The sequence below is a fragment of the Zerene cesonia genome, chromosome 5 (genome assembly GCF_012273895.1).
Source record: "Zerene cesonia ecotype Mississippi chromosome 5, Zerene_cesonia_1.1, whole genome shotgun sequence".
In the NCBI taxonomy this organism is placed as follows: Eukaryota; Metazoa; Arthropoda; class Insecta; order Lepidoptera; family Pieridae; genus Zerene; species Zerene cesonia.
The window spans coordinates 7,874,559-7,895,682 of record NC_052106.1 but is presented as its reverse complement, the minus strand read 5'-3'; the positions used below and the strand labels follow the sequence as shown (position 1 = coordinate 7,895,682).

The 21,124-nt window shown below is 32.8% G+C and overlaps 1 protein-coding gene across 1 annotated transcript in view; it reads right to left on the bottom strand.

The window, feature by feature from the left end:
* Positions 1 to 21,124, bottom strand: part of LOC119840224 (potassium voltage-gated channel protein Shaw-like) — a 127,835-nt gene that overhangs the window by 77,264 nt on the left and 29,447 nt on the right. The window contains exon 3 of the mRNA XM_038366738.1: positions 808 to 940. Coding sequence (XP_038222666.1) covers positions 808 to 940 — 133 coding nt within the window. The remainder of the gene's footprint in view (positions 1 to 807; positions 941 to 21,124) is intronic.

Genomic DNA, 21,124 nt, shown 5'->3' with positions numbered 1-21,124 from the left:
GACAGAGAAGGCCGCTCGTCAATTTAGCTGTTAAGAAAATCGATCGACGTACCAGATGTGAACCGTTTACCGAATATTTATAAATTTCAATTGAAGAAACTCTCGCGTTTTAGGCTCTTTAGGGAAAGCTTTAATCAAATTACCAAACGAAGATAATAGCTAAAATTTCAAAATTAAAACAGTGCCAACGATGTATGAAAATAAACGGTTTTAGTTAGAAAGGGATAATGTTATAAAGTTCATAGGATTGGGTCATTTTTCATCTGACATCGCCCGGTTAGAAATTCGATGGACCTTTCAAAATTCAATAAAGAACTTTCTGGAACTTTTACTATTAAAATTTACTCGGTTCGCGGCGCAATTTTATGTTATCTACTAACTACTTTTACTTCGGTTATTTCACTGAACGTGACATCGTCTTATATTTTATATTCGCTGATTTAATAGCGAAACTCCTGTGGATATACGACAACTTTAAATAAAATGAGTTTGAGTTTGAGTGAGTAAATGACATCTCAGTTGAAATTATAAAACAAACTTCTTATAATATTTTTGCCGATTATATAATATAGTTTATCTTCGCTGATATGCTCAAATTAAATCCACCTCAACAGAAAAACAACATCATTTTGTATTTGTTTAAATTACGTATACGAAATAATTGTTTATTTTTATTAAATTTCGTTTTATAATAATCGGGCACCATCCGAAGGAAATTCCTTCATTTATAAGACTAAAGTGGAGCGATAACACACACTAGTGTTTTGAGATTTCGCTGTACTCCAATCGAACCATCTTCAACCTCACCTGTGTGTCTCTGTGTATGCTGTAGGTAGACCAGCAGCAGGGCTCCACCTGGTTAGAGTCCAGGCCCCAGAACTCGAGCTCCTCTTCGAATAACGGTCCGCAGACATTGGTGGGATAGTGTAGCTTGCCAGTTCTAGAACAAATTATAAACCATGTCATTGGTTTATGATACAACTAGATATTCGTCCCGGCTTCGCCTGTCGTACATTTCCGGGGTTAAAGGTATCATATAGCACTCGGGAATAATGTCGGGAGTAAAGCTATCTTTTGGTGAAAGAAATTCGAAATCGGACCAGTATTTTCGGAGCCTTTAGAATACAAATAAACAATAAAACTTTTCCTCTTTATTATATTAGTATAGATTAGAATGTTCTGCCGAAAAACAGTCTAGGACTAGCGCCAGTTGTCTACAGTAACGTACCAATTATTCTACCTACCTTTATGATATATAAAAATGTAACAAGCAAATCAAATCAAATACCAAATTACACAAATTACAAATTCATAACTATTAGATATTTCTATTCAAATGAAAGAGTCGGACTAGTTTAATGAATGTTATGATACATACAAACCTTACTCTTGAATCACTCTATCTATTAAAAAAAAACCTTATCAAAATCCGTTGTGTAGCTTTAAAGATTTAAGCATACATAGGTATATAGGGACAGAGAAAGTGACTTTATTTTATACTATGTAGGGATACACGAGATTAAAAAAATAGCAAATAACGCTACAAGCGCGCCAGTTTCCTTAAATAGGATGGAGTCTACTTCACCCCAATATCAAATCTAAACTTATTATTATATAAGAAAAAGCGAGACCTCTAGAAAATTATCTCCATCATACATTTTATCCAATATGCGAATAATCTAATAGTGTCAAGAACCTGATAGTTCTGAAACACGTTGCTAATAGAGATGTAAATACAAATTTGTATGAGATAAAGAAGGACAGACTTATACATCTAAGTTTACAATTGACGTGAATTGTAAAGACTTCATTGCTTCACATTCCGTGCCAGTTCCAACAAGAATCTCACTAGAGCCGCTTGCATATTAAATGAAATTGGAGTTTGGTACATTTAGTGCATTTGGAGCGAGTCCAGGTGTCCGCACATGTTTGTCATTTACTAAGTGCACTCCATTTTGGTTTAAGATACGGAATAACATCTGGTTACATTTCAATGTAGTGTCTGAGTGGGTAACTTAATGGACTAAATTAAAAGTCTCGGAGATTGAAAACGAGAAAAATTAGACTATTTAGCCGCCTATTACTAATTATTAAAGCAAAATTTGTAAGAGAGAAAAGAAACAATAAATTAAATCGCCATGTATAGCGATAAGGTCGCCTTTTTGGCTTTATATTATGTTTTATCTACATTTATTTTCCTTTTTATACATTTTTTTTTTTTCATTGGTGCTAAATAAAGTGTATTATTATTATTATATGACATCTGCCAACCCGATTAACGTGGCGGATTACCGTCAAAATCTTTAAAATTATAATATCAAAACTACATTTTTTCGACTTATATATAACTTTTAGTGACAATAAATAAAATCATTGAATCATTGAGTCGAAGGAAGGTACGTTCTAACGTCTATGCCCTAACCTCTATACCCAGGATCAGCTGAATACTAGTTATAGGTGAATATAATTTAACTAAATAGTTAGTTACATATATTCTGCGTCTAGTAAACTTATTGAAAGTAATTAAGCGCTAATGAAATATCAGAGTTCAGGGTGTGGGGCTTAATCGTGTTATTATTGGCGAAGTTATAACATTAGCAATTTCGCAATAATAATTTAGCATATTGGTTGAGAACCTAGGTATATTATGGTTTTACGTAACATGTAATTTAATTAGTGTTCATTTAAGGACTGTATTTTTTATTTTTATATAAAGCAGTAGTTTATATTTTACTTTATTTGATATTGAATTGATAAGTTACAGTGTCTTTTTTTTATGTTACAGTCGGCAATGGAGCTGGTGGGACGCCTGATGGTAAACGCTACCACCACCCATGAACATTTGTAGAGGCATAAGGTCCTTTGCAGACCTTACGCCTCTACAAATGGATTGCCGACTTTTTGGGAAGGGATTAAGAAAGGATTGGCGATAGGAATAAAGGAAAGGACTGGGAAGGGTAAGGAAAAGGATATGGGCCTCTGGCTCACCGAACGAAACACAGCAGAATGCTATTTCACGCCGGTCTTCTATGGGGGTGTGGTACTTCCCCGGTGCGAGCTGGCCCAATTCGTGCCGAAGCGTGCTCGACTACCACATACAGTCTGTGTATGTGAAATGTCTAGAAGACAGCGTTTTGTGAAACACATAATATTATAAAAAAATCTCTTTATTATTTTAGGTACCTTTTTAGTTTTTACTGAACCAATTTCGATAATACATATTTTTATTTCAAATCTGTTCTCTCATGTATCCCATTAAAATTTTGTATAATGCTGACCAGTTGGAGGCGATTTTTTTTCAATATTAATTATTTTACTATACTATCGTATAGTTATACAAATTACGGTTAAAACAATGAGTAGTCAGAAATAATATTGTGATAATATTTAACGACTGATCAAAAGTAAAGTTTGTTGACTTAGGACTTATAGAATTAGGCGAGGTAGACTAGTTTCTTTATAAGACCTGATAACTTGTAATCTTTGAATGTATCATGACCTAAATATAATATTGAACAAACTATTATAAATTTTATTTTAGTTTAATAGCATCAAAATTATTTATATAGATATTAAAAACATTTATAGAATAGAAAAAAATTGATCATGAGCTGGGATTCGAAACCACTTCTTTAAGAAAGAAAGAAATAAATATTTATTAGACTGCACAAAATTACAATTTAAAGAAAACATTGCAATACATATTAGCAGTTCCGAGGCAACCCATGATCCTCAATAAACGAATTACTCCTATTCTTTCGGTTTCATGTGCCTTAGGTGGATATTTTTCAACCAAATATATATTGAATTGTATATACTGTAATATACTGGAGACAATTTAAATTTTTAATCAAAATATTTTGGAATATGACAATTTTATCGTCCATTATTCAACTCAAAGAATCTAAACTTTTATGAACTTCAAAGCAAATTTGACTTTATATTAAACACAATATGGTCGAAAGCACGGTATTAATATCTACGCTCCCTGATTATTCCCCACCGCCGTTCTCGAAGCAAATTCAGGTCATTTGACCACTACATGATTTATCACTCTCATTGTATTTCAGCTTACCGAGTTTAGCCGGCTTAGATATACTATGTATAGGTTATATCTAGATTTTTTGATATTAGAAGCAATAAATTGTAGGATTTTCAATAGTCCTTAAACTTACTAGTCTCTTTCTTTACTACTAGTCTAGTACTAGTCTTTTCTACTTATAAAAATTTATTATTCGTCATTATAAAATTCAATTTTCAAGCTTTTTTTAATATAATTTTCGCATTTATTATAAGTATATAAAAATGCGAAAATAACTTTGCCTATCTGTCTCTTCTCCACGACTAAACAATGAACCGAAGTGGATGAAATTTAAAATCCTAAAAATTCCACGGGATCTAATACCCTCGGGCGCAGCTGCGGGTGGAAAACAAATTCTGAAATGATTTGAAAGTTTGTTTGTTTGATTGTTCTTTTATCAGGTCGCCAAGAAGCGAACTAAAAGATCCGTTATTTTGTACTCTTACGATGTTGCAAATTGTGGGCAAAAATAACCTGTTAGCGTATTTAGTTATTCCAGAGACTAGGGTGGACATACACACGTTCAATACTGTATTTATTAAGTTAAAGTAATTTTTTTATTTACATGACCATTAGGACGCCCTAATTTAATTTATCCTAAGAATTACTTACAAAATTCATGTGTAATGCCGTTACGACCTGGCCTAGTGCCAAATTAAGGTCTAAATGAGAGCTTATTTGCAACATATATGTATGAGCTACAGCTCGCTTTGCTTGCAGAGTACTCGGCTTAAACTTGATTATTATTTAATAGCGATGATATGAAAAACAAAGCTATCAATTTTCCAAAGAGGTTCCACTTAGTTGTCACCGCACCATATCCTGCTTTACCCAAAAATCGTACTAAGACTATTGTCCAAAACTCCTCTGCTACTGTTATAAGGTACTTTTCTAAACTCACCATATAGTACAGTTCTGGTGAAATAATTTTTCTGCTTAGACGTTAAATATAACTCTCAGCCCTATCTCTATCGCAAATTTGGTTTGGTCACCACTTACATGTCAGGACTGTCACCTTAAAGATGATGGATTTTCTATGACAAAATAAAACAATACTTAATTTCGTTCCAATATAAAAGCTTTCATCTAAAACTTATGTTGTTAATAAAATCGGAAAGATAGACCCGTCTCGTTGACCCATTAGATTTATTGAGGCGAGTATTTTAGAACCAATCGGATATAAAACCCATAATGGAGTGAAGGATGTCATAAAGTGAACTGTAAAAATTCGGGAGGGCTGTTAAAATTGCCTTATATTTTTATTTGTCCATCGTGGGCAATACTGTATAATGTTGGGCAGTACCAACTTTATTTTTATGTCTGTTTCCTTTTTTGTTTTGGAAAAATTATTTTGCTTTTGGGTAAGCTTAGAATCCAGTTCTTTTATTGTTTTGCGTTTCGTATAATCCAGGTCAATTCTAACTCTCTTTGAAGGTGTCTTGACTTAGTCTAGTCAGTGTCTTAGTTATAATAACAGCATTAGAGCCTTTGTAACATGTATGCTGAGTCTGAAATCCTCTTTTTGAGATGCTACAGACATATGAATTAATTTAGTTTTAACATCATGTTATGTCTGTTTATTTTGTTTTTTAGTAGTAAGCGTTGATCTACTGTTTCGTTATATTTTTTGTAAGTCATTGTTCTTCAATTCTATTATATTCAAATTTCAATAAGTTTCACGATCTTCAGCAAATCCATTTTGTTTTTTTTTTTATTAAGTAGAAGCTTCGTTTAGACTTTTAGGTTTTTGAAGGAATTTTTGTTGTTACTAGTGTATCATATTTGCGAGTAATTTCTAAGACTTCAGTAACGTTGAAACACATGAGATCAGATCTTACCTTTAATTTTTCTTTTTATTAAAGAGAAAATATAACACACTAGTTACGGCAGCACGGACAATAGTAAGTATTTATTTAACTCATGTCTTATTCCGATGTATGAGTTATATTACTTTAAAGTTTCATTAAGATCCATTCAGTATTTTTAACGAGAAAGAGTAACAAACATCAATCCATTCATACAAACATTTGCGTTTATAATATAAGTAGTATATTTAGTATATAGATCTGATAGATTAAATTTTTCTTCCTCTTTTTATTTACCTTTCCATTATATTCTGGGGACAAGGAATGTAATGGCGTCTCATATAGTCAAACTGTTTTATTATCGTTTTGCTATTCATGAAATGAACTGAAACGTGATTTGGATTTTCGGTCCATATTAAATGAGACTCGCTTACAATGGGCTGATATTAACTAGTTTGAACTGGTGACTCCTCTTGTATATTAATAAAAGTCTCTTTTATAACTGTCCACTTCCATTACTGCCGTTTTCATAAAGTTCTTCAAGTAAGAGCTCAAACAACATAAACCATCACGCGAACACATTTTGTAATGTACCCTCATTTTTCATGAATATTCAACCAGGTTTAGTATAGTTAAGACACGCATTACCCCGGGCAGATGTCACTCAGACAACCCTTGTCATGGCTGACTGCTGAACTGTATTTCTTAATTACGAGCACTATTTTGTTGGTGTATTAATTTTTTATACACTTTAAGTCTTTTTAGATTGAATCATATACTTCTCGTTATCTATTACTGGCGGGATTCTGCGTGTAAGATCTTTAGGACAGTGAGAATAAATACCACTTTTTGATGACTTTTGAGATGTCGGTAGATAGCGCTTTAAGAAAACATCAAATCTTGATTCTTCTTTCTTCGAGTTTCTAGAATTACCAGTTTCGAGTTCTAGACTTACAGCCAAATAATTATACGTATAACTAAAACTTTGAAAGACGAAATTTGGTCTTACATACTTTGTGCAACTGAGCTGAGCGGTGGTCCTCCTGACGTCAAGCGATCAACACCATCTTCACGGGTGATTTTGCAAATATAAGTCGCTGAAAATGCCTCGTTCGCTTTTAAAGGGTAACATAGGATAAGGAAAGAATTGTCGGCGGGAATAAAGGGAAAGGGAAGTGGGAGGAAAAGGATCTGGGCTTTTCACTTTATAATATAATTAAAATGCATTTGATTTTCCATATTATAATAGTTGTTAAATAATTCAAGCGTGACAAACTGCTGTATTATAAGATTTTTAATCACTAATGTAAACATGTAGTTGATGTATTTACATTAGAAATTGTAAACGTACATAAAGGGAGAAATTCTTAGCGTTGATCTGACCTCGTTGTATTTAGCACATTTGATTTGTTTCAGTGATTTTATGTTGTAGAATTTTTTTTTTTTAATTATTATTATGAAATTAAATTTGTGTAGTATTTGAGGAATGCATGCTTTTATAAATATGATAATATTAGTTTTTGCCGGACCAACGTTATTATCGTGTTTGTAAAGCTTTGGCTTAAAATAGAGTCTCTACTAATTATTAAAGTCATATTGTGTTGATAATTTTATTTTTTGTAAAATTATTTTATGTATAATCAGTGAAGCACTAAAAAAAGAACTACAAAGACTACCATTTAATCGTTATGATGAAAATTCTCTATATAATAAAGGGGTAGAGTTTGTTAATTTGTCATAATATATAATACTTTAATAATGCTACCAATGGCAAGTCATATTATCTGTGTGTATCTGGGCTCTATTTTATTTAGATAGATAGATAGACAGTTTATTCAAAAGTACATGGAAGTTTCAATACAAGAAGGCAAAGGAAAATGAAAAAACAGGACACAGACAAATGTGCAGAGTATGCTTAAAACAGTACTTGGCTCAGCATAAATGCGAAAGAATGTAAAAAATAAATAATATATACAACGAGAGATAATTTTTAAATATATGTAATTAAGTGAAGTTGGTATATAATAATATAAATAGATGAAGTAAATAATAAATAAAACAAATGATAACCTCAAGAACTTATGTAGTACAAGGAAAGTGGCTTAAAGGTAAGGTATCTACGACAGAGACAAATATGTTTTTTGTTTTATCTCGGGACAACCGGGCGTAGTCAAGCGCGACAAACGGTGGAACATAGTTATAGAAAAACTGTAAACACAACACATACACACATCAGGTCATACACACTTGCACTCACACAAGCTATTATTTTCACACAACAGATTATATCGAGTATGTTATTCCTATATATATAAATAAATTACATTACATACATTACATTGTAATGGACATTTCCTCTTTTTTAGTTGAATTTATTATTTAATTTCACATTCATTATTATACAGTTATTCGTATACCTTGTATACATATTTGTAAGCTAAACTATTAATTGAATAATAAAACCTACCTACCTATACCTTGATAATGGGTACCTTGTGAGTAAATAAATGCCAACAAAAACCTCCTTCAAATTTTCAGAACTAGACCCAATGCAAAAAGATTCATAAAAATCGATTTATTCAGTAAAAAGTTATCAGGTTATCACATAAGAAATACAGTCGAATGGATAACCCTTTTTTGAGGTCGGTTAACAATAAGAAAGCAATAATATTAGGCTCATTAACTATTACAGAAAGAAATGTTTGCAGAGTTAGAAACAGTTCATTATGAAATCGGACGGGTCCCAAAGTCCCAAAAGCAATCGAATGAGTGCAACCTCTTGACCATTATAGGACTGAAAGAAAAAGGAAAGGAAAAGAAGACAGTGTCCTTTGGGATATAGAAAAATGACCTTTTGGATCGTGAATTTTTTATTAATTTTTGTAATTTGATTAAGAAGTTCGATGTGGTAGTAGGTATATATGTAGTGGGACGTAAATAATTGAGTACTAGCTTCCGCCTGTGGCTTCGCTTGCGTAGTCAAAGGATAGAATATGCAGTCCGAGGTTAACCCGTATAGATCCTAAAACTGTCCTACATCCTTTCTCGAATCTCAAACTATCTACAGAGATATTTATAGAGACACCAAATTACATCCAAACCTGCTCGGTGGATTAGGCGTAAAGAAGAGACAGTAAGACATACAGAAAGTTATTTTCACATTTATAATAATGGTGACATATATAATACTATCGGTCTGCCCCGGCTTTGCCCGTGTTACGTATATAGCCTATAGCCTTCATCTATAAATGGGCTATCTAACACTGAAAGAATTTTTCAAATCAGACCAGTAGTTCCTGAGATTAGCAACTTTCTTAATCTGTATTTCTGTCTTATCTGTAATCTGTTATTATTCTCAATTACATTTGTGAATGCGTGAGAGAGTCTGCGAAGATTTTTTTTATAGTTATATTAACGAAGCTTAGAGGCAAAGCAAGCATTCTAACTTGTATTGTTTCACAACCATACTTATTGAATTCACGTATCTTCCACAAAACAGCACCGTTTTAGGTCAAGGGTGTGAAACTTGGCAAATGTGAATTAAGCTTGTTCAGAGACATTAAAGCTGCTATTGCTCAAAATGAGGTGAAAGATCGTACATTAACTCAAACTCAAACTCAAATAGTTATATATAAAAGGTTTTATTATTTCTAACGATAATAGATTTCGCTTTTATCATTCCGTTATAACATCTTTCAAAATGCATAATATTTCACGTTAAACAACCCACTTTAATAGAGCTATTCGATCGCCATAATTCACATAAAAATCTACGCATTCACCACCATAGTTTCTACATACATCCATTATGAAACACCACACAGACCACAATAAAGCTGGCAAATTGCTGAGATATGAGCGCAAATAAAACGTTAAAAAAAGCGATTAAACAAAACATAAAAACCGCAGTTTTATGTCCGATGATATTTACTCGTAAATGCTATTAATATAGCAATACACGGTCGGGCTTGATTGGTTGTGACGTCATCGATACGAGAATTATTCAGTCAGTTTCACACAACTCAAGATCCCAACAAAAATACTAAGTTCTTAGTGTTTGTTTGGTTTATGTGACACGAAATTTATGTGATATTTAGTAATCAGTGAGGAGCACCATTGACAAAAATGCGTTATTTATATCAGGTTATCTGTTATCTGTAATGTATATAAATAAATAAAATTTATATCAGGTAACATACATAGTATTAAAAACACCCAAATTATATGTATCTCTTTTTATTTTAGTGAATTAAATTAGCCTAAACTGAAACCCGGAATAATATTATAAGAAATTTCAATAACGCAAGAAAAATATGATAATTTAAACACAAAACATACACATCAAAGTAAACGCATTTATATTATTTGTTTAATTGAGAATTCGTCAAAAATCCGTTCGATTCAGTTTAGGCATTAATAAAATATGCTAGAAAGAATCTCACATATTTCAGTACAGAATCCCACATGTATTACCGTTGTAAACAAAAAAAAAATGTCACAATAAATATTATTCTCTCTGCGATAAGATATCGCACGCAAACGCAAAAAATCAAAACCAATAAATATAAAAAACCTAATTCTACGTCTTCAATGGATTCCGTAGAAAGCAATTTTCTTAATAACCCATTTTAAAGGCTTCAGAAAATTAAAATTCAACTAGAACTTAAATGCGAGAGAACGCAGGCGTAACTAGGGCGAAAGATCAATTGTATGGAGGCGGAATGTACATGTGACGTTAACAACCCTTTGGAGTGCAGCTGATAAATAAAAATGTAATTATTTACATAACGAATAAATTTTCTACGAGAGAGTCGAGTACATTTCGGCACGAATTAGGCCCGCTCGCACCGAGGAAGTACCACACCCCCACAGAAGACCGGCATGAAATATTAGCATGGTATTGTGTTTCGTACTGTAAGTGAGGGAGGCCCGTTTCCTTTTTCTCCTCTTCCCAGTTCATTACTGTTTGCCAGCCGTCAATCCTTTCCTTATCCCTCAAATTACTCAAATTAGGCATCTGAAAGTGAGTAAAACCGTTTAAAATTTCCCATAGTTCCGCATCATGGAATAATAAAGACATATTGACAGTTTTTCGCAAAATTGCAATTGAATATATGAAATGTGTGTTGTATAGAAATTTTATATAAAAACATATCAAATAATCAAATTTTTTTTATTCTATTCAATATTATTCTTTGCAATTATATCAATTAAAATGATACTCAAATGCCACTGTGCCATGCGACAAGCGGAGAAGCAGGAGGCCCATTTCTTTTCCCCTACACTTCCCAGTCCATTCCTCTTCCATTTAATCTACCAAACAAACATTTACAATTATTATACGCCATTAAATAAACATACATTAATCAACAAAAACTCAATTACATTCAGTATCTGGCACGCATTGTGTTATTCTTTAAAAATAGCGTTATTAAAAGCCGCTATTATGATAAGAGCTAATATAACGAGGCAGTGTATTTGTCATTTATTTTACAGCAGTATGAATCTGGATTCATCAGCATACATTGCTGGATAAGTTTCAAAGTTGCATTTTTTATTTTCATTTAGGCCGTTCATATGTGAACTTGTATTTGCTTGTGTATTTACTTTTTTAAATATTTTTTTTTTTATATTTTGACCCTCCATTATATAACTTTGATGTGTCGTTGTTTTGGGCTGAGCCGATTTTTACTTTTTATCGTTTGAAAAGTGAATTAGTCGGCTGTGCTTTTTTCTTATTTTTTTTTCGCTATTTAACATCAAGATCATTAGCGACCACTATGAAAGTTCACAATTACACTTGTATACTTATATTAGCGAATAAATTTTTATAAATTTTAGGAACATTAAGGTTTTTTCGATTCCTTTATTTGTTGTGTTTGATGAATATAAAATTAGTCGTAGATAGACACAAAAATATTTTTTACTACTCTCTAAATATAAATATAGAGTAAAAGAGCTAGACTATTAATACTAGACACTTAAATTCAAGATGGAATTTCTTACATATGAAAGACTCTGAAGAAAACGTTAACCGTTCGTGTATATGCAGCCATAACAACACTTCGAAGTAGTTATGTCACTGAAAAATGCTAAACACGCCACTTCCCATCTTTCACGCCGGAATAAATGTGATTACAGTTGCACGTGTATGCATGTTCATACTGACAAGACTGTGTGAGAGAAATTTTCAACTGATGTTTACTTCAGTATACCTCCTTGTTAAAATCGCTTCAATAATGCGCCTCTAACGTTCTTAAAGAGAATTAATGATTTTATGAGCCATTCACAAAATAAGATTTATCGCGTCGATTAAAATAAAATCTACTGGTATATGTATATGAGAGACCTTGTTAATTTCCGTACCTTCTTAAAGCAGTATTAACGCCAGTGTGCGAGAGTGATGGCGCTAAACGATATAGCTCTGTCTCTTTCCTACTAGTTAATAGAAAGCGGTACTCAGTACCGCTTTCTATTAACATTAAATTTCGTGAATTTATTTACTAATTCATTACTCGATTTTCCACGAAATTTTGTTCGCGTTGCCTTGGTACTTAAATATTATAAGAATCTTCCCCGGCGTGCACAATCTTCGAGAGAAGACTGAACAGATAACTTCTAGGGAAGCACGCTCCATCTTAGACCACATCTCAACTTACAATCAGACGAGATTGTGGTCAAGCGCAGTCCAACTGAACACAATAAAAAAAACTTCATTTACATTAACGTGGAATAGAGAAACGGATTATTATTTCTTTATATGAAATATGTACTATAGAAAAATGTGTAAAATAAAACAATCTCAATACCAGATTTATTTCCTTTGTTGACGTCATTAATCACTTCACTGGACGTGTCCGCGTTGTTCTATCAAAATCAGGGCTGTCCCACACATCATTTATTCTTTTTTTTTTAATATACGATCTTATTTGTTCAAAATTTGACATATTACTTTTTTATTTACTAGATACATACACAAAAAAAAACTCTTTTCTAATGCAAAAACAACATTAGTTACAAAAACGAAAAGATGAACCCTGCATATCATTTCATATTAAAAATGTAAACCAGACCTAAATATTACATCCAAGTTTAAATAAACTTAGAGACTACACTCGCAGTTATAATCAGATACATGTACAACACACCGGCAGCGCTTTGTGCGAAATGTTAGTTCACTATCTATATTCTAAATACAATACGTAGTACCTAGAATAGCGCTTACAATTTGCCTAATATCATGAATAATTTAAATAAGCATTTTCTAAAATTCACATGATTTTATAGGATTAGCTGCGCCCCGCGGTTTCACCCGCGTAAGTCTGTATCCCGTAGGAATATCGGGATAAAATTTGCCTATATGTTATTCCAGTTGTCCAGCTATCTACGTACGAAATTTAATTGCAATCGGTGTAGTAGTTTTTGCGTGAAAGAGTAACAAACATACACACATCCTCACAAACTTTCGCATATAATATAAGTAGGATGAAAGTATATTTATCTACCAACAGAGGCAAATGAGAACAAAATCTTTTCCTCAACAAAGATCACCCACAATCCTGGTGACAGACGAACTACTTCAGAGTCCATAATGAGACCAATTACCAACAATACACACGTCGAACTTTTATTTCTTCGACATGCCGATTTCCTCACGATGTTTTCCTTCACCGTTACGAGCTGTGATGATGTGAATAATGTGCAGGTCTCGAAGCCTCGACCTTTCGCTTATACGTACAAACAACTGACCCACCACTGTACTGCAGTTATTCAGTGTTAAGTTGGTAAATAAATAATGTCATGAACTTAATTAAGAGAAGATAAATTTTCTGATGGCTAACTATCATGATACTTCGCGATAACATTGGCATAATATTCTTAAAAAAGTAGCTCGACTTATTTTTGATACATAAGTCATAGATGCAACTTAGAGTCTCGAATCTCAGTTTGAACATTGCCTCGGAAGTTTTACATTATAAGCCAGACAAATACGAGTGATTTACAATCCAATACAAGTTTTCTTATACAAATACAAACATATTCAAGATTTAGAAATTAAAGGCTTTAAGAGACCCCCGTGACCACGCTCGCTATAAAGTGTTCGAAACGTCGGGTTAATAATATAATGAATAAATCGCATTTAAAATCCGTTACAAAGTCTTTAATTTTTAATTTTTTTTTTTTTACATTTAATAGGCAGACGTGTGGCCGCTATCCTACCTGATGTTAAGCAGGGATGCGATCTGTAAATGGGCACGCCTGCCTAGGAGAATCCTATTCACTCTGGACTTGAAGAGTTGCAAATTGTAGTGATCCGGGAACACCGACGGTGGAAAATAGTTCCATTCTTGTCAGAAATGTATAATACTCACCTAAAATCGAACACAAATACTATATTCAAGATTATTGCTCTGTATATATTTAAGTAAAGTAAGAAAGGAAGAAAAGGAAGGAAAGTTTAAAAATCGAACCAGCGACATAGCTATATATATATCGTTGCTAGGGGCATGGGTTTTATAGCGAGGGAGCCATGATGCTTAATGTATATTTACTCCAGCGGAAATCTATTAGAATTGGTAGATTAAATGGTAGCGTATAAAAGATCCTATAATTTATCCACTTTTAATGGTGGCAGAAGCGTCTACAGATCTTCGTAATTATAAAAAAAACTGTTATATTTATAGTTTATATTGAAGCTCGCTAAGATGTGACTGTAATAAATTAACATATATTTATCTGAAACATAGACATAGGAGCTGGCAGACAAACATAATATAGACAGACGGTTTGACAAAGTCTTAGAAATAAACTTCATCAAATTCATAAATCACACACTTTAGCACGTAGAAAATAAAAACAATGGTACTTAAAGTAGTCCTTTTGCTTCAAATGAAGCTAGAATTTACAGTCTCAAAAGCGACCCATTTCAATGAAGCGAAGGAAATTTAAGTCCGAATCCCAAGTAATGAAATAATCTTAAACAACATCTCTGATTAATGCTCTCTAGTATCTGTATAATGTATTACTTAAAATATTTGAAGGTTTTCATTGAATCATTGAATGAAGCGGCCAGTTCGTGATATAAGACTAAAAGACATCGGGCATTGGTTACAAAAGAAAAATGTTGAGTTTGAGCAAAGTGACTTCTTTCGCATAAAATCAGCTGTGACTTTTGTCCACTTCTCTATCTTGAGCTACGTTTTGAGGATCAGATATTGCTCTAGGTCTAGCTGGACCGGCGAAGCGGAACCATCTGCAACGAGTTGTGGGATGTGTCCCTGGGGATGTCGCACAAGTGTCCCTAAGAATGTTGGGCAAATGTGGGGTGGGGGTGTCAGATTACGAATAAGTACTCTTTAGCGTGTCATATAAATAAACAATATTCATACTCTGTTCTAAATTCGTGCATTAAAGTTGTCTAAATTGTTTGTCCTATATTAGTTATTTTTTAATTTTAAAATATCGGTTGCGACCCCTTAACGTCATTTTGGAAACAAATAGAAAATCTTCAGTCATATTTAAGGACAGAAAACATTATAAGACCCCATATATCCCCCATATTATAATATCACATTATAAGCGCCCCAACAGATAATTAGCAATTTTTATGATCAATAGAGTAATTTATATCATCCAAATAACATTATTACCAACAACAATCAACTAAATATTCAAAGCAATATTTAAGATTTAACTGTTTCAACTAGCAAATAATCAATGTTTTGTATAACTATTGTTTAAAGATTTTCATGTACCAAAATACATAAATAAAGTAAAAGAGTGTATGGGCAGTAAATAGATTTCTATTTCTTTATTCGAACCGCAAGGAATTGGAACATGCTTCCTGAGTCTGTGTTTCCCGACGAGTACAATCTGAAGGTCTTCGTGAGTAGAGTGAACAGGTACCCTCTAGGGAAGCGCGATCCAGCATAGATCACATCTCAGCTTACCATCAGGCGAGCCAAGCGCTGCCCTATTATAGATAATAAAAAAAAAGGTGTGTGTGCGATTCACACACGATAGAAGTGAAACTTCAATCGACAAAAGAATGAGATGAATATATATAAAATAGTATGTATATTTCTGTCTCATTCATTGCCAGCTTCATTCTACACATTTTTGTATCTGTGTCTCTTACCTGTCGTTTTTCCGTTGCATCAGGTTTGAAATCACAACGATTCTAAAGAAGTTTCACTTCAAAAATAAAATAAAAAATTAATCACGAGACGGGATTCGAACCTGCGTCATTTTACCGAACAGTAGCGACGTTTAACCTCAACCAACCGTGATCCCGCGTTAGCAATAAAAGGTACCCAGTATCACCATACACACCCATACTAATATAAATCAAGAGTATTAAATAAACTAAAAACGTCATTGCTTACGTAGGCTAGAATAACTACTCCAACGAATAAAATAACAAACTCTGATCCACGCATCATTAATTCGCGAAATACTCAAAATTATAGCTGTGTAAATTCTATATTTAAATGCGGTAGAATCGCTCCATATCTTTTTTCACAAATGCATATAGTGGTACCAAGAAATCATATAGTTTCTGCGTATAAAAATATTACTTAAATAATCAAACGTAATTAATAATTCTTACCTACAATATTACGAAATCCTGACACTATAATGTCAAAGAATATTTTCGAAAGAACACTTTCTTAATGGCTCACTGAAAACCAGCGCCGCGATGTATCTACGTCACAGAACATTACAGTGGTGTCCTTTTTTAATGTTCTCATGCACAGACTCCACATCGCATGAGTCTATTTTAAAATTACCATTGTGTATTTTCTTTTTTTATTTGAACTTGTACTCGTACCAATAAACAGCTATAATTATAGTCAGTTAATAAATGATAGCAATAATATATACTATTTCTGAATGCATAACAAAATTTAATACACATATTTTTAAAGTTAATAGCTGCGCCCCGCGGTTTCACCCACGTAGGTCCGTATCCCGTAGGAATATCGTGATAAAGAGTTGTCTATGTGTTATTCCAGTTGTCCAGCTATCTACGTACCAAATTTTATTGCAATCGGTTCAGTAGTTTTTATACATATACATCTGTTATTAGAATACACACTGATATCATACGATAATATTACATTATAATTTACTAGAATAACTAAACATCTAAGACCTAACGTTGTTAGTGAGTAACATACATCCATACATGCTAACAAACTTTCGCGTTTATATTATTAGCACGGAAAACGTAATAAATTTTTCGTCGGAGTGGTTAATAAAACTGATTGAACCTACATCTCGATACATTAAGTACAATTCTGTATCTTATTCTACTATAATGATGCTCTTAGGTATGGCCTTCGAAGCAAATTACTCTGCGTCAATGTACCAACAGCAGGATCCTAAATAAAGATTGACACATGCTGGTTTATCTATCTTATATTTTAACACATTAGCTTCACCGGTATATTTGTAGGTATCCGACAGCTGAAAACTCGACTTAAACTGATCCACTAAACACGGACAAATTTTATACAAATTTTATACTTTGAATCGGTGACAATAAAATAATTGCATGAGTTTATCCTGTTACTTTGATTAGGATCGCCAGCATTAAATAATTTCCTTACATATACTCTGTGAATAAGTGTACATATAAAGGTTGATTCTGTCATTAAAGTGTTTGTATCATTAAAGCGTTTTTATGCCACGAAGAGAGAAAAAGACCATTTTTAGATTTATGAAACTATGCTTCAATAAATCTTCATCAATCTCACAAAATAATGTTACAAAACTTGATAATACTCTATGATAAAACCACAAAAAGCTACGTAAAATTTAAAATTGTGATATAACCAGTTTCCGAATGAACCAATATATCAAAAATCGCTAACCATGACAGCTACTATTGAAGTGCTATAAACCTCTGTTTGGTGTCGTGTGGACGAACCTTTATTTGAAACGGATATTTATAACGGACAATAAAAGAGCGCGAACGGTTTGATCGATCTTCAATAGTTATATATAGATATGTTTGAGAATTTCGATTCAAACGTACGAGTTACGTATATAACTGTGTGATGTGGACGAGATAATAAAATCTTTGTAACTAAGGCCCATATCCATTTCCTTACCCTTCCCAGTACTTTCCTTCATTCCTCTCATCAATCCTTTCCTAATCCCTTCCCAATTATAGTCGGCAATCCATTTGTAGAGGCGAAAGGTCTGCAATTGACCTTACGCCTCTCCAGACGTTTATGGGCGGTGGTAGCGCTTACCATCAGGCGACCCACCAGCTCCATTGCCGACCATGACATAAAAAAACTAGTTTATGTATTATCTCAATGATTACAATATTGTATCGATGAAAGGCGTCGTTATCTATATAATTGCTGGTTTTCTTTTTGTATCATATAGACTTTGTATTAAAGCCTAACTAACAGAGAGAGTTGATTCGACTGTACCCAATACTAAATACCGTATAATGTGGAAACTATGTAATGACGATTCAAAAGTGCTTCTAATTTAATAAAGGAAATATATTTGAGTTAGCAATTGATGAAGTTTTCATAATACAAGCTTTGCTAAGATTAAATGTATGTTAGAATGTGAAATATAAATATTCTATGTGGCTTTTCATCGGTAAAACAGTTTTTTAAATCGGTTCAGACGAACCAGGGATAACTTAGCATAATTTGTCAAACTCACAAATTCACCAACCTCTATATCATTTTCGCATAGATTTCCTTACCCTTTTTTTTCTTTTTTTGTATAAAACAAAAATAATATAAAATAAATAGGTATCATACAAGCATATTATATAATTAGCGATTTCACCCGCGTAAGTTTGTATCTCACAAAAATATCGGGATTAAAAGTTGCATATGTGTTATTCCAGTTGTCCAGCTATCTACCTAACAAATTTCATTACAATCAGTTCAGTATTTTTTGCGTGATAGAGTAACAAACATACACATATAGACATCCATCCACACAAACTTTCGCATTTATAATATTAAGTAGGATTTAGAGAACGTATTTATAAACGTTCAATACATACGTTCTCTCACTATATCTACTAGATGGATAAATTAAAATGCAACAATGAATTCAATTGAATTCCACAGATATTGCACAGGGTTTGTGGCTTTAAAATTCATCTCTAATTCAACATCCATTGGTTCAGTTTTTTATTTCCAAGTTTATTTTATCTTACCTATGTCCGTTTCCTGGTTCTAAGCTACCTCCGCATAAATTTTGAGTCAAATTGGTTAATCCGTTCTTAATTTTTAAATAGTGTAACTAACACCACTTTCTTTTATATATATAAGATACTAGCTGCGTCCCGCGGTTTCACCCGCGTAAGTCCGTATCCTGTAGGATATCGGAATAAAAAGTTGCCTGTATGTTATTGCAGTTGTCCAGCTATCTACGTACCAAATTTCATTGCAATTGGTTCAGTAGTTTTTGCGTGGAAGAGCAACAAACACACACACACACATCTTTATAAACTTTCGCATTTATCATATTTGTAGGATATACATAAAGAAAGCAAATTGGTGTCTTGCGCATTATTGTTATATCGAACTCAATCGTAGGTACTTGTCTTACGATACATGTCGTTTGCTATTTTACACACATACTTAGGGATATTAGTTAAACTAGCTTATGTACGTGGCTTCGTTCGGGTTCACAAGTAATATAATATTTGTCCCCCCCTGCGGGTGTTGAATTTATCAAAATCCTATCCATCATAGTCTCCAATCTAAAATTTCTCGATCAATCGTTTACGATGTTCACTATTTTATCCCCTTGGGGGTGAAATTAATATTATATTTAATACAATATTGAAATCCGTTATTTGTAGATGCCTACATTATAGGGTTTATCAATATGCCAAATATCAGCGCGATCGGTTAAGTAGTTTAGACTGTGCCTTTGATCAATCAATCAGTTTTATATCTAATTATTAAATTTGTAAAAATAAAATATCTAATTATCTATTTAATCGTATATAATATATCTTATTATCGAATATACCTACATCAAATGAGAAATAACTGCCCCTTTTTTTATTATGGCAAGAATTCATCACTTTCCCCCCCGCCCTTGTAAAATACAGATAATTAAATACATCTTGACAAATACTAACATCCAAAGAGTTCTTACATCATTCTGAACACAGATGATAAATGTTCACTGAAATAGCACTCGGAAAAATATTCACTACATTAAAATAAACAATTTGATGTTATTTACTTCGTAGCCGCTATAAATAATACACCCCGCGCATATTAAACTACCGGTCACGTTCCTAACGGTGGCCATTTTGTTCTGTTCGACAAAACTGGATTTAATTTAATATTGGATAAAATAAACATGGTTTATGGGTTAATATTATGGTTTTAAGAGATTGTTGTAGGTTTTTATTGATGGAATATACTTAAAATTAAATTTAATGGATAAACAAATAAGAATTCAATAATTTTGGAATATTTCGAGCTTGATTCATTTTAAAAAATCTTTATCTATACCGATATCTATATTGCTTGTTTGGTTGAACGCGCTAATCTCAGGAACTGCTGGTACGATTTGAAAAATTCTTTTAGTTTTAGGTGATATCCCCTTTATTGAGAAAGGCTAAATCATATAGGATACATATCACATAAATTTAGGCTATATCACATCAGGCACAGCAATTTCATTAAGAAAGTGACATAATACTCAAAAAAAAATTGTAAATCCGGTCTAAAAAACTGAATTAATTACGATCTTAGCACTTACGTAGTTTTTAGTAATGTTATTCAAATACAAATTTAAGTGGAGCTTTTTTTTAAATACCCAATACGCATACCATACAATACAATAATATCAACAATATTTTCCATAAAAATGGCCATCGACGTCGCTGTGGAAAATGTCACTCCAAATTCTAATATGGAGCCAAAAGACACCCTCCCTTCCCCATCAAACATAAAAAGAATCACATCAATTGTTTGAAAACTCACTAAATTACCTCGTAACAAAAAAAAAAAACAGTCGAAACCTTCGTTTCAGGGACGTCGATTGAAAAGATTTCATTAAATGATTATAACGACAGTGACGTCAATACTTATCTAAACAGTAATGACAATAAAACATTAGGCGGTTCAATTATTCCAGTAAAAAGAACTGAGAACTGCGCTGCGGCAGCCCGTCGTATTCTGGGGCGGGCATAACTCCGCTAGTATCATGTGCCAGGGGTTTGCGGGGCAAG